This window comes from Aphelocoma coerulescens, chromosome 1A (assembly GCF_041296385.1).
Source record: "Aphelocoma coerulescens isolate FSJ_1873_10779 chromosome 1A, UR_Acoe_1.0, whole genome shotgun sequence".
Taxonomy (NCBI): Eukaryota; Metazoa; Chordata; class Aves; order Passeriformes; family Corvidae; genus Aphelocoma; species Aphelocoma coerulescens.
The window spans coordinates 66,190,743-66,209,514 of record NC_091014.1 but is presented as its reverse complement, the minus strand read 5'-3'; the positions used below and the strand labels follow the sequence as shown (position 1 = coordinate 66,209,514).

The 18,772-nt window shown below is 39.3% G+C and overlaps 1 protein-coding gene across 1 annotated transcript in view; it reads left to right on the top strand.

The window, feature by feature from the left end:
• The window catches only part of SCUBE1 (signal peptide, CUB domain and EGF like domain containing 1), a 193,972-nt gene that overhangs the window by 111,280 nt on the left and 63,920 nt on the right, over positions 1 to 18,772 (top strand). The window contains exon 8 of the mRNA XM_069003376.1: positions 14,604 to 14,720. Coding sequence (XP_068859477.1) covers positions 14,604 to 14,720 — 117 coding nt within the window. The remainder of the gene's footprint in view (positions 1 to 14,603; positions 14,721 to 18,772) is intronic.

Genomic DNA, 18,772 nt, shown 5'->3' with positions numbered 1-18,772 from the left:
AGGCTCTACTCGCCACATAAAATTATTTCCACTAGGTTTTAAACATAGTGACCATTGGTGAGATGTACCCAATGGATCCCCTTACAAGACAGGGCTTCATCACCACAGAAAAGATTCTGGCAGGGCAAGATTCTGCTCTCTTCCCTCAGGGTTCCTATTTCTTTTCTTAAAACCACTGAGTCCTTTGCAGACTGTCCTGCTAGCCATTGGCAAGCTCAGCTCTGCCTGTCAGCATCCACAGCTATCTGGAGTGACCACCTCTAGGAGACCAGAAGCCTCGCTTTGAGTATTTAGTTGATTGCTGGGCTAACAGTTGCAGTAGGTGGCAATATTTATAAATTTTCCATATCATTTGTATCTTATCATCCATGACAAACCATCCACTTGCCCACAGGCCAGCATACAACCACTGTGTAGGAAATGGCACAGTGTTGTAACTCTGTAATGGTATTGGATGACAAGACTGAAGTAAAATATTTTCCTTCATGTGAAAAGCTGGGCATATGGTACTTTATTTTTAGATTATCCATGACTGTTAATTTCCAATTAGTTTGCAGACCTAGCAAGTGACCCGTATAGTTTTATTTTTTAATGATACACTGTTTCAAGTCATTTAACCTAACAAAAGCTATGAGGCAGCTCATCTTGCTTTGTCAATGTGCTTTTAACACTTTTAGCTATAATTTCAATAAGACCCATAGTCTCACAAGAAGTCAGGAAAATAAATGTGCCCAAAAACCTCTAGGCCACTGAAAAATGCAACCCTCTGGGTCTCAGTGTTGAGTTTGCCCAGCCACAAATAGTATGTGCAGTTCTCTCTAGAGGTACTGAGCAACATAGTGCACTGTGTTGATGCCTCACCCTCTGAAAAAAATAAATATCCAACCTGAAAATAAGCTCACACTGCTTCCAAGAGTCCAGGCAAATAGCATTAAAAAGTTTAGCCATAAAAAGATTAGTAGCAGTCTTCTTAATTACACCAGGTCTTCAAGTTCCAAGCTGAACACAGACCGTAGAAATAGACTCAGGGAGATAGTTTAAAATCCAGTTTGCAAAATACATTGTTTAACTCTTCAGTACCTCCTGTATTAGCAGGTATCAGCTGAGAGCTGAGAGTTTCTGGACATGCTGTGTTTAAACCACTGATTCCTTAGAAAAACATTAACTAGGGAGGAAAAGAAATTTAATTAGTGAGTGAGATCTGAGTGGGTGGCTTAATATTTGGGGACCTTTTTACTTGTTTGTTTCTACTGATTGCTGATAGTCAGAATTTATTTTTTTAATGGAGTCTTACTCATTTCCAAAGTGTAGTGGCATTTCCATGAAATTCCATATGTCTTCAGATGCTTTCTAAACAGCTGTTTTAGGAAGTACTGGAAGGCTCCTCAGGAAACTTTTTTCCCAGCTTTTCTAAATGGACTGTGATTTTTGACCCTCCTGCAGGCAGTCTTGGGAGAGTAAGAAAAGTAGACAACTTTATGTAATTTTAGTAATCTGATGAAAGGTGCTTTCAGTTGCAAGTCCTGAGATGATAATTTGTAGTCCCCTGTCATTTTCTGCACGCTATCAAAATGACTATGATCTGTATAACCCTTAAGATCAGCCAAGGCTCAGAAAAGCTTGACAAGATTGCTTTAGAACAGTGTTGCTGTTAGACAAGTTTGCCTATAGCAGTATTTTTGCTGCAGCAAGACTGGCCACCTCTGTGTTTCAGACTGGCTTTTACAGGGGCCTGTCTCCGAGTCATGCCATGGTCCTGTGACTTGTGGCTAAATCTTAAACAGAGAAAAGTAGAAAAATACACATTATTCCTTCCTGTTAGATGTATTTTTATGTAGATCTTGTGAGGCAAATGAGAAACTGGTCTTCTCTGATGACCCACAAGAAACTTCCCTTTAGAACTGTCCAACAATGCCTAGGAATTTTCATCTAACTTTTTCATGTTTGGACAGACCCTGAGGGCTTCCCGCTGTCACTTAATTCTCTGGATCAGAGAAAAGCACTTGGATTCAGAGTAAAGAGTGCTCTCATTACAGAGATGGCACTGAATGGCTGTTGTCTAGTCAATGAATGTTCATACAGCTCATTTCCCTCTTCTTCACTTCCCCTTGGCCATTGCCATCATGGAGTGGCAGCAGTGCAGCTTTAGTTGTACTCCAGGGGGCCTCCTGGAGAGGTCCTGCCTTGGTTCCGTGGTGGCTGCTTCAAACTGGACCTTGAGCCACGAGCATCCTGTAGATGAGGAAGGACATTCATCCTGCAGAAGTGCACAGCTCCAGAACCAGAGCTGTACCATCGTCTGGAAGGGACATTTTCATTCCCCTTGTTGCAGAGCACCTTGCATTTGCTACAAACCACAAGGGCACAATCAATGTCTTCAGGTCTTCTTAAGCATCTGGTATGGTTCATCTTGCAGTTAGTTGAGCACAGCCTTCAGCTCTTAAAATTATGTTCAAATCTCTGGTTTGTGCGGTATAACAGAATTTTTTCTGAAAATATTTTGTGTGTTTCTTAGGAGCATCACAGAGACCTTCTCCATTTTCCTTTACCTTCTTTTCCTTGGGAACCCATTTGTTTCTTCTCTCACAGCATCATAGCATGAGACTGCCCTACCTGGTTAGAGGAGTGGACTAGTGAATTTCACATGTTTTTCAGTCTAAATCCAGAATGAGTGTGAATCACGGTTTATATGCCCTGCCTACCTGTATGAGAGCCATTCTAGTATGGGCACACAAATTTAGAAGCACCAAATTTCCACTTAACCCTACTAATACACTTATCTTCAAAATATTTTGTCTAGTGCTGCATCTTCAGCAATGGAAGTTGCTTTTATTCATGTTTCCATATCTCTTTTTGCTGCTATAGCCCTGGATAGAATTAATAAGTCAAACAGCCCCGTCACAGTCTACAGCTGTAAAAATAAATCATCCAGCAGTGTAGAACTTCATCATTAAATAAACTGTAAATTATCAAGTCTCGTGGGCCTAACATTCTCCTTGGCCACTGTCTTTCACTCGAAAATGCTACAAGGTTTTTATAGAGCAATTGTCTGTTGATATCCTGAAGCTTTCTTTTAGAAACTGTTTAGAAACTTTAGAAGTTTCTTTTCAAAACTTTTCTTTAACAAACTTTCTTTTAGAACTTGATATTCTGGACACAGAAATAGAATTCATAGCATCAGCTACGTCATCGGGCTCCCTCATGACAAATAAGTCAAGTGCTTACAGAGAGGTGACAGGCAGCTGGAAACCTCCTCTTTGAGGAACCAGAACTGTAGAACTGTCTGGAATTTAGACTCAAAGAGTCCTCATCTCCTAGTCAGAGATACTGCTTTGCTCTTTGGCTGCTCTTTACATCAACTCTTTGAACCAAGTAATTTAATGAAGTTCTTTTTTATATTATCTTATGAAGTCACTTGCTGCATTGCCATCATCACAGGCCTTATTAGACTGCATGAATCTGTAAAGTGTTTTAGCAACACAACCATGATGTTCTGTGCAGGCTGTTTGTTAGATCCTGTCCTCTGGTCAGCTCTTCTTGAAGAGGCAGACCTGACCCATTTGTCACTAAGTTTCATTTTCCTTGCTCTACACTTTAGCAGTCAATGGATCAGGTTCATTTGGGCTTGACATGACATGACTTCAGAACAACTGCCAACACTATGTATCTTCCTCACCTTCAATCCCTTTTCCATTCTTCCCAGAGATCACTGTTGTAAGAACTCCCTTTGGCCATAAAATATTCTTGCTCTGGCCCTAGAAGAAAAAAAATTGGGCCCTTCTTGTCACAAGAAGAGGGGTGTACAAAGTAGTTTTAAGTATAGCACAGAGCAACAGGACAGTGAGCCCATCCTGAAGCTGAGGAAGTGCAGTAATTTCCCATGCATGCTCAAGGGAAGCAAAATGGTGCCAGTAATACCATTGCTACAGGTGTGTTCAGAAATCCATACTCTGCACAGAAATTCACTCCTTCCTGAGACATGTTCAACTAACTTTGTGTCAGGGCAGCTGAGGATTTTGCCATTGGACACCGACTTCTTGGGTCATCAGAAAGGATATTTACAATCCTCCTTAGAGAGTGATGCAATTCTCTTCCCTGGAAGCTGTTTCCTAAGAACCCTCCAAAGTATTGTACTGTCAGCTGAAATGCTGGTATGAGCTGTAAAGTGCATCGGAACTGTGCTGGTCTTTGTTACTGCTCAAGTTTACCTCTGCCTAGATTGCTTCTGTGGTGCCATTTGGAAAATCACACCAATAAGCACCAGCTTCGCCAGGCTGGGATATATGGGCACCTGTATTACATTTCATCCCTGGTTTCCTAGGAATTGTTCTGTGGTCTGGCTGTATCGATGGCATATAACCAGCAAATAACGTAGTATTTTCACTAGTTCTGTATTTTCCCTTTTTGTGGCAAGAATCATTTGACTTCTGCAGATGTCTCCTCTTCCATTACCTTATCAGTAGCTTTCCAGCCGTTTGTAATGAGCACCCTGCTACCTGCCTGGAGAGATGAGTGTGCAGGGAGCTAAGACCATTCCCTCTACACAGCAATAACTAGAGGTGTGAGCGGTGGAAATTGCAATTTGGGATTTCTGCCACAGATTAGTTTATGACAGAGAATATCTTCCCTGCATGTTACATGGGGGAGAATCATCTCTTTGTTTGCTGTGGAAGTTGTACTTCCCCATCAGTTCAACTCCAAGGATCCCAAACATTGCAGTAAATGGCCAAAGCCAGTTCAGACTAATAGATCACAAGTGCAAGTCCTACTTTGGCCGCTTTAATGACATGCCAGTACTCTCTTCTCTGTGTGCTGGTCAGCTCTTTCCTCCAATCTTGTGCCTCCTGAAGGTACCTGGAAACATCAGCCAAGGTAACTCTGTTTATCCTGTCCTGCCCAAAACTGTTTTGGTTTAATATCTTTAGCCCAGTACCTACAATAGGTTTTAGTGAGCTGCTCCTATCATAATGAATAAAAAACCCACAACTTGAGCTTATGGCCATGACTTACAGCATTTGTAGCAAAGGCAAGCACTTTTGTATCTGTTACATCAAAAAAGGCAGAGAGATTTACAAATTTAGAGCTTGGATTTACCCATTTGAACCAAAAATGGTACTCAACTTCATATGCCTTGAGTCATCTGAGCTGAATAGTCACCCATATGGCGTCTTTTCTTAAACCCCAGTTACCTAAGGATTAGGCTGCCCTGTTCATCCTGGACATCAAGCGTGCTTTGACTGACTTGTCTGGAGCACCTCTCACCTGATTGCCTCAGTGGCAGGAAGGTACCCAGTCATAGTTACTCCCACACAGAATTCCCACTGCAGGTAACAGATTGTGTTAGTTACCTGATTGGTAATGAGCAGAGGAAGAACCATCCGGTGTGAGCTGAACATTCTCCCCAGGAGTTCAAGGCAGGACAGCCACTGAAGCACCATCCTTGCTTCTGCAGTTGTCCCTTGCAGAGACTTCCAGGTATCATGCAGCTCTTAGCAGAGCAGTACTCTGCATTCCCTGTTTCTAATGAATTAAGATCCTCTGTCAGGTATCTTGCATAAAATTGGGATTACAGAGGGCACACACCCAGTGCGTGAACTTCATCTTGATAATGATGTTATGTCCACATGCACATTCGCCTGGTCAGCAACCTTCTCCCCGAATTTTTCCTAGTCCACCTGGAAATCCTTGGGATTCAAGAGCTGAGAAGGCTAAAAGCATCTCAGGTCTTAACTTGCAAGGATCTATGCTCTCTATGAACATGCACATAAACTGCAGTTTAAAAACTTCTAATTTCTCTAGTGTGCTTCTTTTTATTTCCACCTCTCTGTATGACACATAGGACTCTTTGAATCACTGTTTTCTCTTTGGTAGAGACACACAGCTTTTTCTTGATTACAGGAAAATGGAATCCACAAAGTTAACTATGATTACCAGAGTCTCATAGTTAAATTTATCTTCTCCTACTAGGTTTAAAATTACATCATATCAATATGGAAACTTCCCTTCTATGTTCTTTCAGCATCCAAAGATCTCTCCTCTGGTGACTCAGTGTGAATAACTTATCCAAAATCAAACATCTGTCTTGAAATGCTGTAAAAACCACACAGTGATAGTGTAGGTCATATGGAAATCCACCATTTTCTGGATTTCAGGACTCTGTGGTAGAGCCATATTTAGCTTTTTTGCAGCTCAGGAAAAGGAGCTGTAGAACAGTAGAACTTACTGAAGCCATGCATTCGTAACCTAAAAAAATCCTTTCATCTGATGAGAGTTTTCTCTCAAAAGCCTTTTTTCTTGAAAGTAGGTTTTGTGGGGGAACTGGTTTTCACAGTGCTTTTTCCTGGAATGATCTTCAGAAACAGGGAGACAGAATGCACACAGACAGAATGTACTTGTTAGAATATTCATTTAAAATGTGAGGAAATGATACTAAAGACCCTTGCATAGTGCATTGCCACCTGTGTTCAAGGAAAATGTTGTTCTGTAAAGTCAGCCTAACTCATTATTGCCTCATGTATATGTTCCACCCCTGGAGCCACTATTGGTAATCAGTAGCCTAAAAAGGGCTAGGGATTTTTCAGTTTCAGTAAACATAAAAGCATAGAATATGTGACCTGGCTTTCTAACATGCAATTTAATGCCTTAACTACCAAACACTGGAGTAAAGAGTGTAAGAGCTCTGGTTTGACAATTTCCAAAAGTCTTATATTCCAACGTGAATTAAACATGGATTCTGCAGACTGTATTTTTGTCTTCTTTCAAAATAGAATGAGGGTTTCCAGGTGATACTACTCCCAGAGTGTATGCAGGGTGGTGGACAAGCTAGTGTTTGTTTTCAAGTGCTGTTCTGAGGCAGTTAACTTCTATCCTACCAAGGGTCACTTTAAGCCAAGAGCACCTTTCCAGTATGTACTTCAGTACCTAGCTTTGTTGTGCTGCCTCCTAGGACTCTTCCCAATTACTTAAAATATGTCTTTATTTTTCTGAATGGCTTTTACCGATTTAGAAATGCTCACTGTCAGAAAACCAAGTGTGCAGCTCTGTATGCATCATAATCCTTTTGTGCTTTAGTCAATAAAGAATTGCAAACATTTCATTAGCAGGCATATTGCTGGGAGGTTCTATAATTCAGTTACTGACTGTGAAACCAAGACCTCACTTTAACTCTTTCTGTCAGTTCTACTTTGCTGTATGAAATCATAGCAAGCAGGGGGAAGGAATCCCTGAGGTCACTCATGCATTCTCTGTCTCCCAAGGGCAGATCTTTTCATCTTGAGTTACCGTCACTTTTACTCATTGAGTTTGTGAATGGTGTGCTATTTCCTGTAAAAATCCCTTGTCTTCATTTCTTTGCTGACGATAAAGACTCTGACCTTATCCAGAATTCCTGGCAATACCTTCCATTGTTTTGCTTTCCCATTTTAAATGAAAGGATTTATCCAAGGTCAGGAGATAATGCTCCTTCGCGATGTTCAGAGAATTTCAGTTTTTCTTAAATGCAGCTTGTCTATCTAGAGAGAGCACCACAGCTACAAGTGTTAATTTTAAGAGCCAGACTGGACTCGTAGGATGCTCATAAAACACCTGATCCAATCTATCAAGTGACATTCCCTAAATATGTAGTGTTCCCTGAAGAGGAATCGAACTTTTCTGAAGTGAGAGCTGCAGGGTTCATGATTCAGTGTAAGATTCACCTAGTTGTTTCTTCACACATTCCCTATGTGGCAGGGCAGAATTCTCATCCTATTTTCATGCAAATAAAATTCTACCAATCATGAAATTGCAAGGAAATGAGGAGACAAGCATAACGAAGTGAAGAATTCCACATCCTGCAAGTTACCCTTTCTGTCTCACCTTTTTCATTGCCTGAGTATGAAGCTCTTTCAGTTTCTCCTTCATCTGTTCACAGCTATTTGTTTCTTTCATTATACTCTTGTGAATGCTCTTTCTCTATTCTTTTCAGCATCACAGAGCATAATTTGCATGATAATGGCATAGTTCTCCCTTAACTGAAAATTGAAATATTTAGTGTGTTTAGTTTCTTCTTGAGCCTGTTGTCCTTTGGGTCGCTCCCTGTACCCTGATCTCCTGCCACATAGCATGTGTACCTCATGTACTTGCAGTAAAATTCTTTTTATGGATGGTAACAGCAGTCTTATCATCTGTTCTCTGTCTCATGGCTTTCTTACTCATACCACATATTCCCTCTTATGTAAAGGCAAGCTCATTTTATAATCCATAGAATTTAATTTTTTTTTTTTTTAAATGGCCTTTCCTGGGTTAAGTTTGAATCTCTTCCAAGTTTCAGGCTTTCAGGATTTGTGCATTTTTGGTCAGAATTTGTGGGGGATCTTCAGTGTATTTTATTTATTTGGTTAGGTAGTCCTTGTTCTTAGGCATGGTCATGCACTTCACCTACCAGTAGTGGTTAAAATTATTTCTGGATTCTCTGGATAAAAGTTAAAAGGAAGAGAAAAAAACACACCGTCCAGTGTATCTGGAATTCAGAAAGAGCTCTCTTTGGTGGAGATTGTGCTGTGGCACCAACATGAAGAAAACAGATGAGATGTCTGCACGGGCAGCCTTTGAGCCAGATGGAGCAAAGTGCTTTTTGAGGTGTGAGAGGAGAGGAGGTCCAAATTAAGGACTAATTTGATTTCAGACACTATGTGTATTAAACTGAATGTATTCAACAGTTTTTAAGGGGAGGAAGCCAGTACCACTCAGCTGAGCAGGATCTTGCCCTGCCATAGAACTGCTCTAATACCTTACCATCATCGCTTTTTCATAACTGCAACATATTTGGCACAATGGAGTCCTGGTGTTGGTCCTTATGAGGGCCCCAAAACACTACAGTGATGCAAGGAATCATAATAGACAATGGCAATTAATAGTTTTAGATTAGACCTGCTCAAAATTCTCAAAGCCATATATTTGGCTTTCTTTAACAGATGTCCTTAATCTTAGTTGTTCAAAGTTGGTGTTTCACAGTGAATTAAGTACAGAGAAATAAACTCATTTTTATGTGCTTAGCATAGGTAAACAGGTTATCCCTTGATTCAGAGACAGTAGCAGTTTACAACAGCTTTAGTTACAGCACATCTGCTGAGAAACAGAGATTGAGAGTAGTTTGACCTTTTTGCCACTCCAGTTGCCAGGAATTATTACTTCAGAGGCACCTCTTTAGGAAAAAATGGTCCAGTTAATCCATATACTTCTCATTGCACTGGCTAAAACTTTAAGTGCACTAAAGCTGCTGTCCTGCTTGCAACATTTAGCTTTAGTTGCATGAAGATTGACTTGTCCATGTGTCTGACCCCTGAATTTAAGACAGTTATTCTGAGCATAAGATACTGTGTTCAGATCTTGTGCAAAATTCAGACCAGGTGTAGAAGTAGATAGGATTACAATCTGAGTACAGTTACTCATAATTTGCTTGGACTATGATTTACTGGGTAGGATGTGATAGCTTCTCTAAATTCTGAGCTTCAGGCTGCTCCATCAAGAATTGTTCTTGCCTAGCATAAAAGTTGACTCAGAAAAAGCTCAAAATAATATGGCACAGACTTTGAGAGCAAAGCCCAATCATCCTGTTTCTGCTGACCCCAATGAGCTCTAGCCTACTGCAAATGAATTCCAAATAAAGGCAGTTTGAATTGCTAGTTTTAACTTGCCCTTTGGTCAGTGTTCTCATTTGGGCAATCATAGGAACTAGGTAGTGGAAAAAAGCATTTTTCCACTTTCAAGTCTTCCTTTCAGCTGTACTTACTGCTTACCATGTCAACCTAAACAGTTTACAGAAATCTGACAAACTTAGAGAATACTCTTTGTTTTGGGGGACTGCTGTGTCTTTTATCCACAGCCTACCTATTGCTGCAAAAAATCCTTTTCCTCTGCACAAGGCCTTAAGACAGGAGGTCAGTCCAGCCTTCCTCTGCTTCAGAGGAAATGGCAATCATAAGCCCTGCAGAACACAGTCATTTAATTTAGTCCAATAACAACTTCTTCTGAGCAAGAAGGTGCCATTCAGTGTCCCTCTCATGCTTTTCCTAAGAGTCAGATGCTGCACGGCTGCCTTGAATGTAGGTGATGACTTCAGTGGCTTCCCTTTCCCATTTTCACTTAGGTTATATAGCTCTCTTGTTTTCACTACAGCTGGGTTTTTCTCTTCTGTTAAGACTTCTTTGCATGTTTTACACACATTCTTGAGAGCAGCTCTTACATTTACAGTTGTTATCCACTCTTTCCAGTCATTGTGTCATGATCAGGAGCCTGGAAAAAAATAGTTTTCTGGATCCTGTTGACTTCAGACTGCTGTGATGGGTAACAGAAAAGATCAGAGAATGACTTCTCTATGTCTCTAAAGAAAGCACCTTGGTGCTAGATCTCCCTCCTCTTGCCTTCATTGGTGTTCACCTTTTCCAGTCTTTGTATCTGTCCTCATGATTTATCAAAGATTATAGAGAATGATCTAGTTAAGACATAGATTACAGCATGATCCTCAGATGCATCCCTTCTAGTCTCAAAGACCTATGTAATTATGTTCTGTTTTGCATCTCAATTCCTATAAAACTGGTTTGGATCTTAGTTCAAATTGAACCAGGCTGCCAACAATGAATAATAAAGATTCCAAGATTTGCCTGATTTTGACCAATACCCTTAAAATCATATCATGTTCTTTCATTCATGAGATGAACTGAAGTCACAAAAATTTGCTTTATGAAATAATTGGCTAGTTTGAAAAAAACCCAACCAAACAGATTTTATTAGAAGTTTATATTTGAAATGGTCATGTTTACTTGTTTCATAGAAGAAGCTGAAAATCAGGCTTTCAGAAATATTTTCAAACCATGAGACGTGTTTGGACTTTCAGGCATTTAATAGTATTCAAAGCCAAATAAACCCTGTCTGATGTGACTCTTTTTAAGAAAGTGAGCTGTTGCCATCTGGTAGAGATTCTGCTTTAGTTCAAAAGCTTTAGAAGTAGAACCTGAAGAGCTGCTCTTTCACTGCTAAACCATTGCAGGCACTGGAGTAACTTCACCTGGTAACCAAGCCAGTGTTCCTCATCGGTGCTGAAAGACCGACAGCTCAAGCTTGTGCTTTTTAATTGGATATTTTAATATCCAGAAGCAGTGCATATCCCATAATACAGTGGACTGATGTTAAAACAATAGTTCTAATGGATTAAACCATAGCATATAGGTAATGATTTTAGTTGTTTCTTGTCTGTGGATCCGCTGAGCAGACACACAAGAGTTTGTTCCAGAATTAGGAGCTTACACTGGAAAATTACAATGTAATCTCTCCTAGACCGCCTTATATAAATAGATGTCCTTTTCTTTAGATCCCTGTTTCTGCCTGAATTTTCTGGTAGGCATTCAATAGGGATGTAGATGAGGCTACAAACATCTCTTTAAATTAACAGTGGAGTCTAATTGTTTCAGATTATGATCTTTCTCATAATTCAGAAGGAATCTAAATGTCAGTAACATGACACTGCTTTACTTATCTTCCAGTTCTTTTTTCTGCTACCTTGTCAGAACAACAACAACAACAAAAACCGAACAAAAATGTGCAAAAAATTTTGAAACAAACAAGAAAAAGGCTAAAATGTTGAAGTTGTCTTTTACACAGAAAGAAAACAGTAAAAATGGTGTGTAGGATCAATATCACCATGAAGACCTGATCCAATTTTTAACATCTGTTCTTTCCCTTCCACAGCTTTTCCGGTGTGATCGAATGGAAATAAGTAATTTGCTTCTGCTCTTGGCTTGAGGCCTTAAAGTTGTATTTGCATTTCAAATACATACTGAGGTTTGATAGCAGTGAGGTGAAGGATGAGTCGGTGTCACCCCACTCAGAAGCACAGGTGGTCATGCCTTCGGTCTGTGCTGTGCGTAGGCCTCAGCTCCTCTCTTTGATGTAGCCTCTTTCCCACATTCTGCTATTCATGTTTGCTTTCTTTTACCAATGTTTTCTCACGACCTTGAGTTTAAGGAATTTCATCAGTACATCTCTCCAATTATCCAAAGTGTGAGAGGTACTGTCACATGTCCTCTTGCTCACTTGGATCTTCATTCTGTTAAGAGTTCGTCATGTATGAAAGTCAGAGTTGCTAGGAAGGTTGTAGGGTATTTATCCTTTTTGGTTTGTTTTACTAAATCTGTGTGAAAATAAGAAAAGCTGGCTTGATTCCTTCTATTTATACGTAGAAATAACTCTTGTTCATTGAATGACCCTTACCCTATAGATCCAGTCATCCATGACGTGGGAAAAAAAAATTGTTGTGTCTATTCATTTTCACTGGATGTCATCCAGAAAGCAGAAATATTACTGCTTATGTTCATCTCGTGTTGACGCACTGCAATAAAGGAGTCTTCATATGCCAGAGTTAATCTGCTAACAGAAGATTTACTGCTCTTTGCAGTGCCATGCCAAACGTAACCTTCAGCATTTTTTCCTGAGTTTTAACCTTAACTCTTTACTCCTGGCAAATCCTCCTGCCCTTAAAATGTGCCCAAGTTAAAAAATTTAAATGACCTGAAATGTTTTTCCGTCTCTGAAACATAAAATTATTATTTGATATGTTGGTCCACAAGGACGCACGCACGTTCACATACAAATGGAAATGCCAGCATTGTCATTTGAGAAGAATTCTTCAAGCAGAAGTTTCAGCCTCTAAGTGTATAAAATAGTCCTTCCCAGAGAAGTAGATGAAAATCAGAACTATATTGCTTAAACAGTTAGGTTCAGGTCCTGCAAGGTGAGCAAGAACTGCCTGAAAATCAGGAGCTGCAGACTCAGCTCCATTTTCAGAAAGCTGTTCCAGAAAACATGTCAATCTGTTTGTTAGCTGTGCTTCCTGGCAGTTATATGCAAATCCATTTGTATACTGGTAGCTCTTTCTACCCAATGTTATTTCATAGCAAACAGACATAAAAATTTAAAATCTATCTGGAGGACCATGTGTGAATGTATACAGGCTCAGAGATCTGTCCCATGCTGTTAATGCATGTGTGCCCCAAATCCATGCTTTCAGTTCATTCTTAAGTGCCAGGAGCTTATTTCACAACTGATGGAGAGGCCTGTGCCAGTGCAAAAGAAAAAAAAAAAACCAGTAACACTTTTTTTTAAAGCAGTGAAGTCCCTCCAAAGGGCCAGTCTGAGTTCACCTTGAGGGCAAAGCACAGGGTACTTTAAAATAAAAATCTTTTAGTACTAGTCAATTGAAAGATAAAGCCTGTTCTGTTCTGTGTAAATAATTTTTGATCAATGTACTGTTCCAAGGCAATTCCCAATTAGCATATCCTATAGCTGATTGTCAGACCCTGTCCACAGGGTACAATTGTGACACAGGCTGTGAATATTCAGCAATAGGAGTCTGTAAATCTGAGTAAGTAATGACAAAGCCTCTTTAGGGAAAGAGGTGAGCTGAGTAGAATAATGGCAATCTTGGGGGGCAGTGGGGTATTTTAATTTAATCAAATCCAGAGGAACTGAAAAAGATACTATTAAAAGGACTTATTCTCTGAAATAAATACTTTTCAGAAAAATGTACAGTTCAAACTGACGTGCTAACTTGGCATCCTTACATCCATTCCCTTCTGTGGATCAAAGCAAAGTTAATCATTTCCCTTGCCTTTTATCTCTTGAATGGATATGTTTGTGAGTGTCTGTGCATATGCATGTGTACGGTGTGTGCATGTGCATACATGAGTAACACCAAACAGTGGCAGCGAGGGAGGGGTTCTTGCTTTTTCTGTTATGATGTTGAAGATTTTTTTTTTTAATCTAGTGGTACCTGATAGTCACTGCCCACTGTAGTAAAAGCTCAGAAGTATTGCAACTTTCTCTTGCCTGTGTTTGCCCAGCCACCCTTCTACATACTACAAGCACTGGGAAATTTCAATGACACGGCTTGGAATGGGTTCAGTGACCTCAATTATGCCCTCCCACCCACTCCAAACTCCTTTCAATTTGCAAAAAGCTTTAAGTGGACAAAACCCAGATGCCTTTTGCTTGTAGTTCAGTAAGAACAGATTGGGCATGTAGATTCTTGTCAAAGTGATATATGTAGTTCATTTTCCATTAACTCTTTCTTAACTAAGGGTTTTAAACTCTCAGTTCCAAGTCTAGCACGCTGCTTTGCTTTCTACTGTTTTTAAAGTTCATTATGCCTACAACATCATTTAAAAGTGAACTTTAAAATATCTCAGCTAGACATTGACTGATGCAAAACAGAATGTTTGGTTCTGCTTTGAAAGGCAATTACTTTTTTTTTTCTTTTTAAATTTGTTTCATATGTTATAACCCATCCTATTGTCTAAGACCGTTGAGAAACAGTAACTAAATATATTAAGTAAAATCTCCACTTTGGGAGGGAAAAGAAATCATGACTCGTGGAAATGATTTACCAGTCAAAACCAGTACACGGACCCTGATGACCTTGAGCTTGCTTCAGTTGCCTTGCTTAAAACTTATATTGCTTTTAATATGTTGTAATAGTGCCCTAAAGAGGCAGTGGCCTTCCCCTCCCCCAGAGCATTTCATTACACTCCCTTTCTCCCTCTCTCTCTCCCTGTCTCTCTTTCATTCTGCAGAAACATGTGCTGTCAATAACGGAGGCTGTGATCGGACTTGCAAGGATACCGCGACAGGGGTACGGTGCAGTTGCCCAGTTGGATTTACCCTGCAGCCTGATGGGAAAACGTGCAAAGGTCAGCCTCTGTTTGCTTTGCAATGCATCATTTGCTTTCAGCAGGTCCAGTACAAGATGTAAATATTCAGTTATTTAATCAATACTTTTTAAGTCGAGGCAATACTGGTATAGTGATTGCAATTAAGTTCATTAGCTTTCTCCTTCCCTAATTTTTCTGTATTTACCTAGTTCAATCATTTTTCTTTTTATTTATTAGGGGGTTTTATTACTGCAAAGAAATGAGATGCAGAGGTCAAACTGTTTCAAACTGAGCAGAGATTTAGAGGAACAGCTCTGGGCTGCAAAAAGCCTTTAGTTTCAAAGGATATTCTGATACCTTTGTAAAACCTCAGTCATCTAATGGTGTCTGAATTTGTCTATTCAGAAAGTGAGTTAAAATTCTCAAGCAGTACTTTGTTACCTGCAGATAATCAACTGCTTATTACTAAGTGAAGCCAGGTATTGCTCAGAAAAAAGCCCAGACACTTGTTCATTTCTGCACCTTCAAAAGATAAATAGCCAGCCACAAAGGAAAACCAAAATAACATTTACAGATGCATGAGTCTAAACCACACAGCTGATGCCCAGGTTTTACTGCTCCAAAGGCAGCACGAGAACCTTGCTATTCTGTCTTTCATGTGTGTGTTAAAACTGAGGTCAGGGGAAAGAGACCAGAAAAGAGCATCCGATAGCACTGTCAGCATGTGTTCTCAGTTAAGGAGACAGGGACAGCTCCCAAATGTCCCCACCCAATCCCACTTTGATGGCACATGAGTAGTTTTGGGTACATGTGAGTAGGACCAGGCCATCCATCAACCATTTTCCCATTTTCCCACTTTCCTGTGTATTCCTTTTGAGCTTCTTTGCAAAAGACTTGACGATGGAGATCCAGGGGGACATTGCATATATTCTTGTCACAGAGAATATTTTTCATCACTCAGTGACTTAGCATAAGTTGACCTAACTTGCTAAGAAATTATTGTGACTTTTTTTCCTTCAAAGTAACCAGAAATGCCAGAATATCTTCAGTCCAGGGCTTGATGTTACTTAAAATAGTAAAATCCACAAAAATAAACAGAAAATGTGTGGTTTCCTCTTGCTCCAGGCTGAAAAATCCCAGTGCTTGGGCATGATCCTGTTAGTATTTATAGAAATAACAGTCCATTTGCCTGTTTATTTGAAAATAAAACATTTAAACTGCCATTGCACACAATGTTAATAGTTAAGGGTGAGCACACATCAAAACTCAGTCATCTTAGTTCAAGCCACATAAAAATAAATCTTCATTTTTACCAGCAGACTAGCTAAGCCATAGCAGAACAGTAACAAGTGATTCCACCAAGTGCTTGAAAAGGAGGCCTTTTAATAATGTAACATACACCTAGGCTTGATCATAATGTTTATTATTGAAACTGTGTTGTAAAAAAAAAGCCTAATTCTAAATTTAGACATTTGGCCAGAGAACTAACATGAAACGATATTTATATAATAATCAAGACTATAATTATTCCTACAGACAAAATGAAATATTCTACTGATCCTCAAACCAAATACCTTAGCTCTAAGCTCTTTCACATTTTGCTTTTCCCCTTTTTTATGAGTAGAAAATATAAGAAACAGAATCCATATTTTTATGATGCTGCTGATTCTTTCCTACTTTCTTAAAATAAGCAGCAACTGGAAATTAAAACAGATGGTTTAATAAAGCAACTAGCCATTTCTTTTTAACCTTTATTGACATTTTAGGAAATACTGTTCATCATAAAATGGTGAAATCTACATTTTTAATTTAATTTAATTAATAAATTTTATCTTATGTATTGCACTGTGAGATTTCTGGGCTAGATCCTGCTCTCCTGAAGCTGAAGTGATTTTCCATTTAAATCTGTGCACAAAGGATCCTGCACTTAAACTGACCAGTGAAGTTTCTTGCACAGCTTTTGCAGGCAGCCCTTAGTCAAAGGGGATGGCTCTGTAGGATTTCCATGTCCTGAACACAAAAGTGAACTTTTTGGTGGAGTGACATTGATGTCCTCTTGGCTCCTCTTGCTGATAGTAAAGCCTGGAAAAGACCAGGCAGGAGAAAGTCCGTGTGCACATACTCCTTCCTCTGCATTCTCTAGAAGAGAAAAGAAGAGAGTGATCAGCACAAGTTTTCTCCTTGGATTTTTTTCCTCTTTACTCTCCTTGATTTGACTGGCCCACAATTTCTCATATATCCAGTTCCCTGTTTCCTGCAGCTGTAATTTTACATCTGTGTGGTAAGAACAAGGGATTATCTCTTGGATGCCCTTTAAAGCATCCTCAGGGATCATGGAGCTGTCACATCCTGTCTTTCTTGGGCACAGTTTTCAAGTCCATCGAGTGTCACAGCATGTCCAAGTGAGGTTTCTCATAGAACATCATTTTAAGGGAGGTTGTGTTTCTAAATATAGAAGAACGAGATGCCATTTTCTGTTATGGGGAAGTAGAGATGTAGGGCATGTAAGAAAAGCTGAGAGGAATTGGAAGAAGAATTAATATATTAGCTGAAAAATGCAATTGTGGGTTGAGCAAAATGATTAATATGTTTAGGTTTGATTTAGCAAATAATGTTGACCAAAAATAATGTTTTTATTGGAAAGTCTATGATTTTCTTTAGTCCATTTTGGCATCTTCCACTCTAAGCCATTTTATATAGTGCAGCTACTATATGAAATTCTGCAGATGCTTAGATTCAAAAGGCTTAAATAAGACTCAAAGAAACATCTGAACTTCTGGGTATTGGAAAGTAGACATAGGGTAATTTATTAATGTGTAATTCTAGCTCACTTCTAGGTGACTTCCTTAATAATGTGCTTTTGCCATACTGGTAATTTATGGAAATCTGCTGACACTTTTCTTCCTTTTTTTTTTTTTAAACAAGGGAATGAGTTATATATTTTTAAAAATTAATGAAATAAAACCACTATTTTTCTAATTAACAAAAATTTCTAGATAGTTCTGTTCAACAATCAGGACTCTAGTCAGTTTTAGGCATTGTGTAGACATGTAATGGGAAAAAAAGTTTACTGTCCAAAATTTCCACAGGTTTTTGTTTAGTAGTTGGGAGTTACATTAATTCTTTAGTACAGAAAAAAGGCAAGTATAGATACAAAAGGGAAGACAAATTCTTTAAAAAGAGTATATGCAGACATGCTTGATCACCAAAAGGTGGCAAATAAACCCTTTTAAATATAACTAATTGTTCTATACTTTGTTTGCAATATCACAGTTCCTATTCTATAGTTCTATCATAGAAGCTGGCATGAATTTAAATCACAGAGTACAGAACTGAGTCCTGACTAAAGATCTGATATTTCTCCTGGCCCTTCCCAGTGCATCAGTGAATGCAAGGTGTAGGAAAGCAACTTGCAAGTAATACAAGGAACCTGCCTTCAGTGGTGTTGCAAGAGGTTGACCTCTTCCATAGTGAGAAAGGAGACTCCATTGTACCTTGAAGAATCAAGCTCCTTTTTTTAATGCAGAGTAGAGTCTGGTTTATATCAAATGTCAATAAAATTGGGGGGGAAATTGTTGTGGAGATAGTTTTAACATGGAATACATACAGGTATCAGCAGAGCATGTAGGAAGACTACTCTCCACTGTCGTGGAAGATGGCTCTGCTTTCTGGAAACTGAAAAGAGCCTTTTAATCTCTGATTCTTTCCCCGTTACACACATTACTTACCTGATCTTGCAGTGAAATAAGAGCAAAAGTGTTGTCTGTGGTCTAATTAGAATGATCTTCAGATGTGTTAATGGTGCTTGGATAAAAGTTCATTAACCTTTTGCCATTTTTTAAAAGTCAGTCTTGAACTCAAGTCTTCCCTCAGTTGGCTTGGCACACAATGGAGAATGCTCCTTTATTCCCTTCAGCTTTCCTGTCAACTTGGCTCTTAATAAGCCAAACCATGGAGGCTTTTGACAGCTAAGAGAAGAGACATTCCAGCCAGAAAGAGTTCCATATTCTCCCTCTAATTAATGCTATTTAATTTCTACTGCCATTGTAACTGGGTGATGCCAGCTTGATGCTCAGTTCATTTGATGCTGA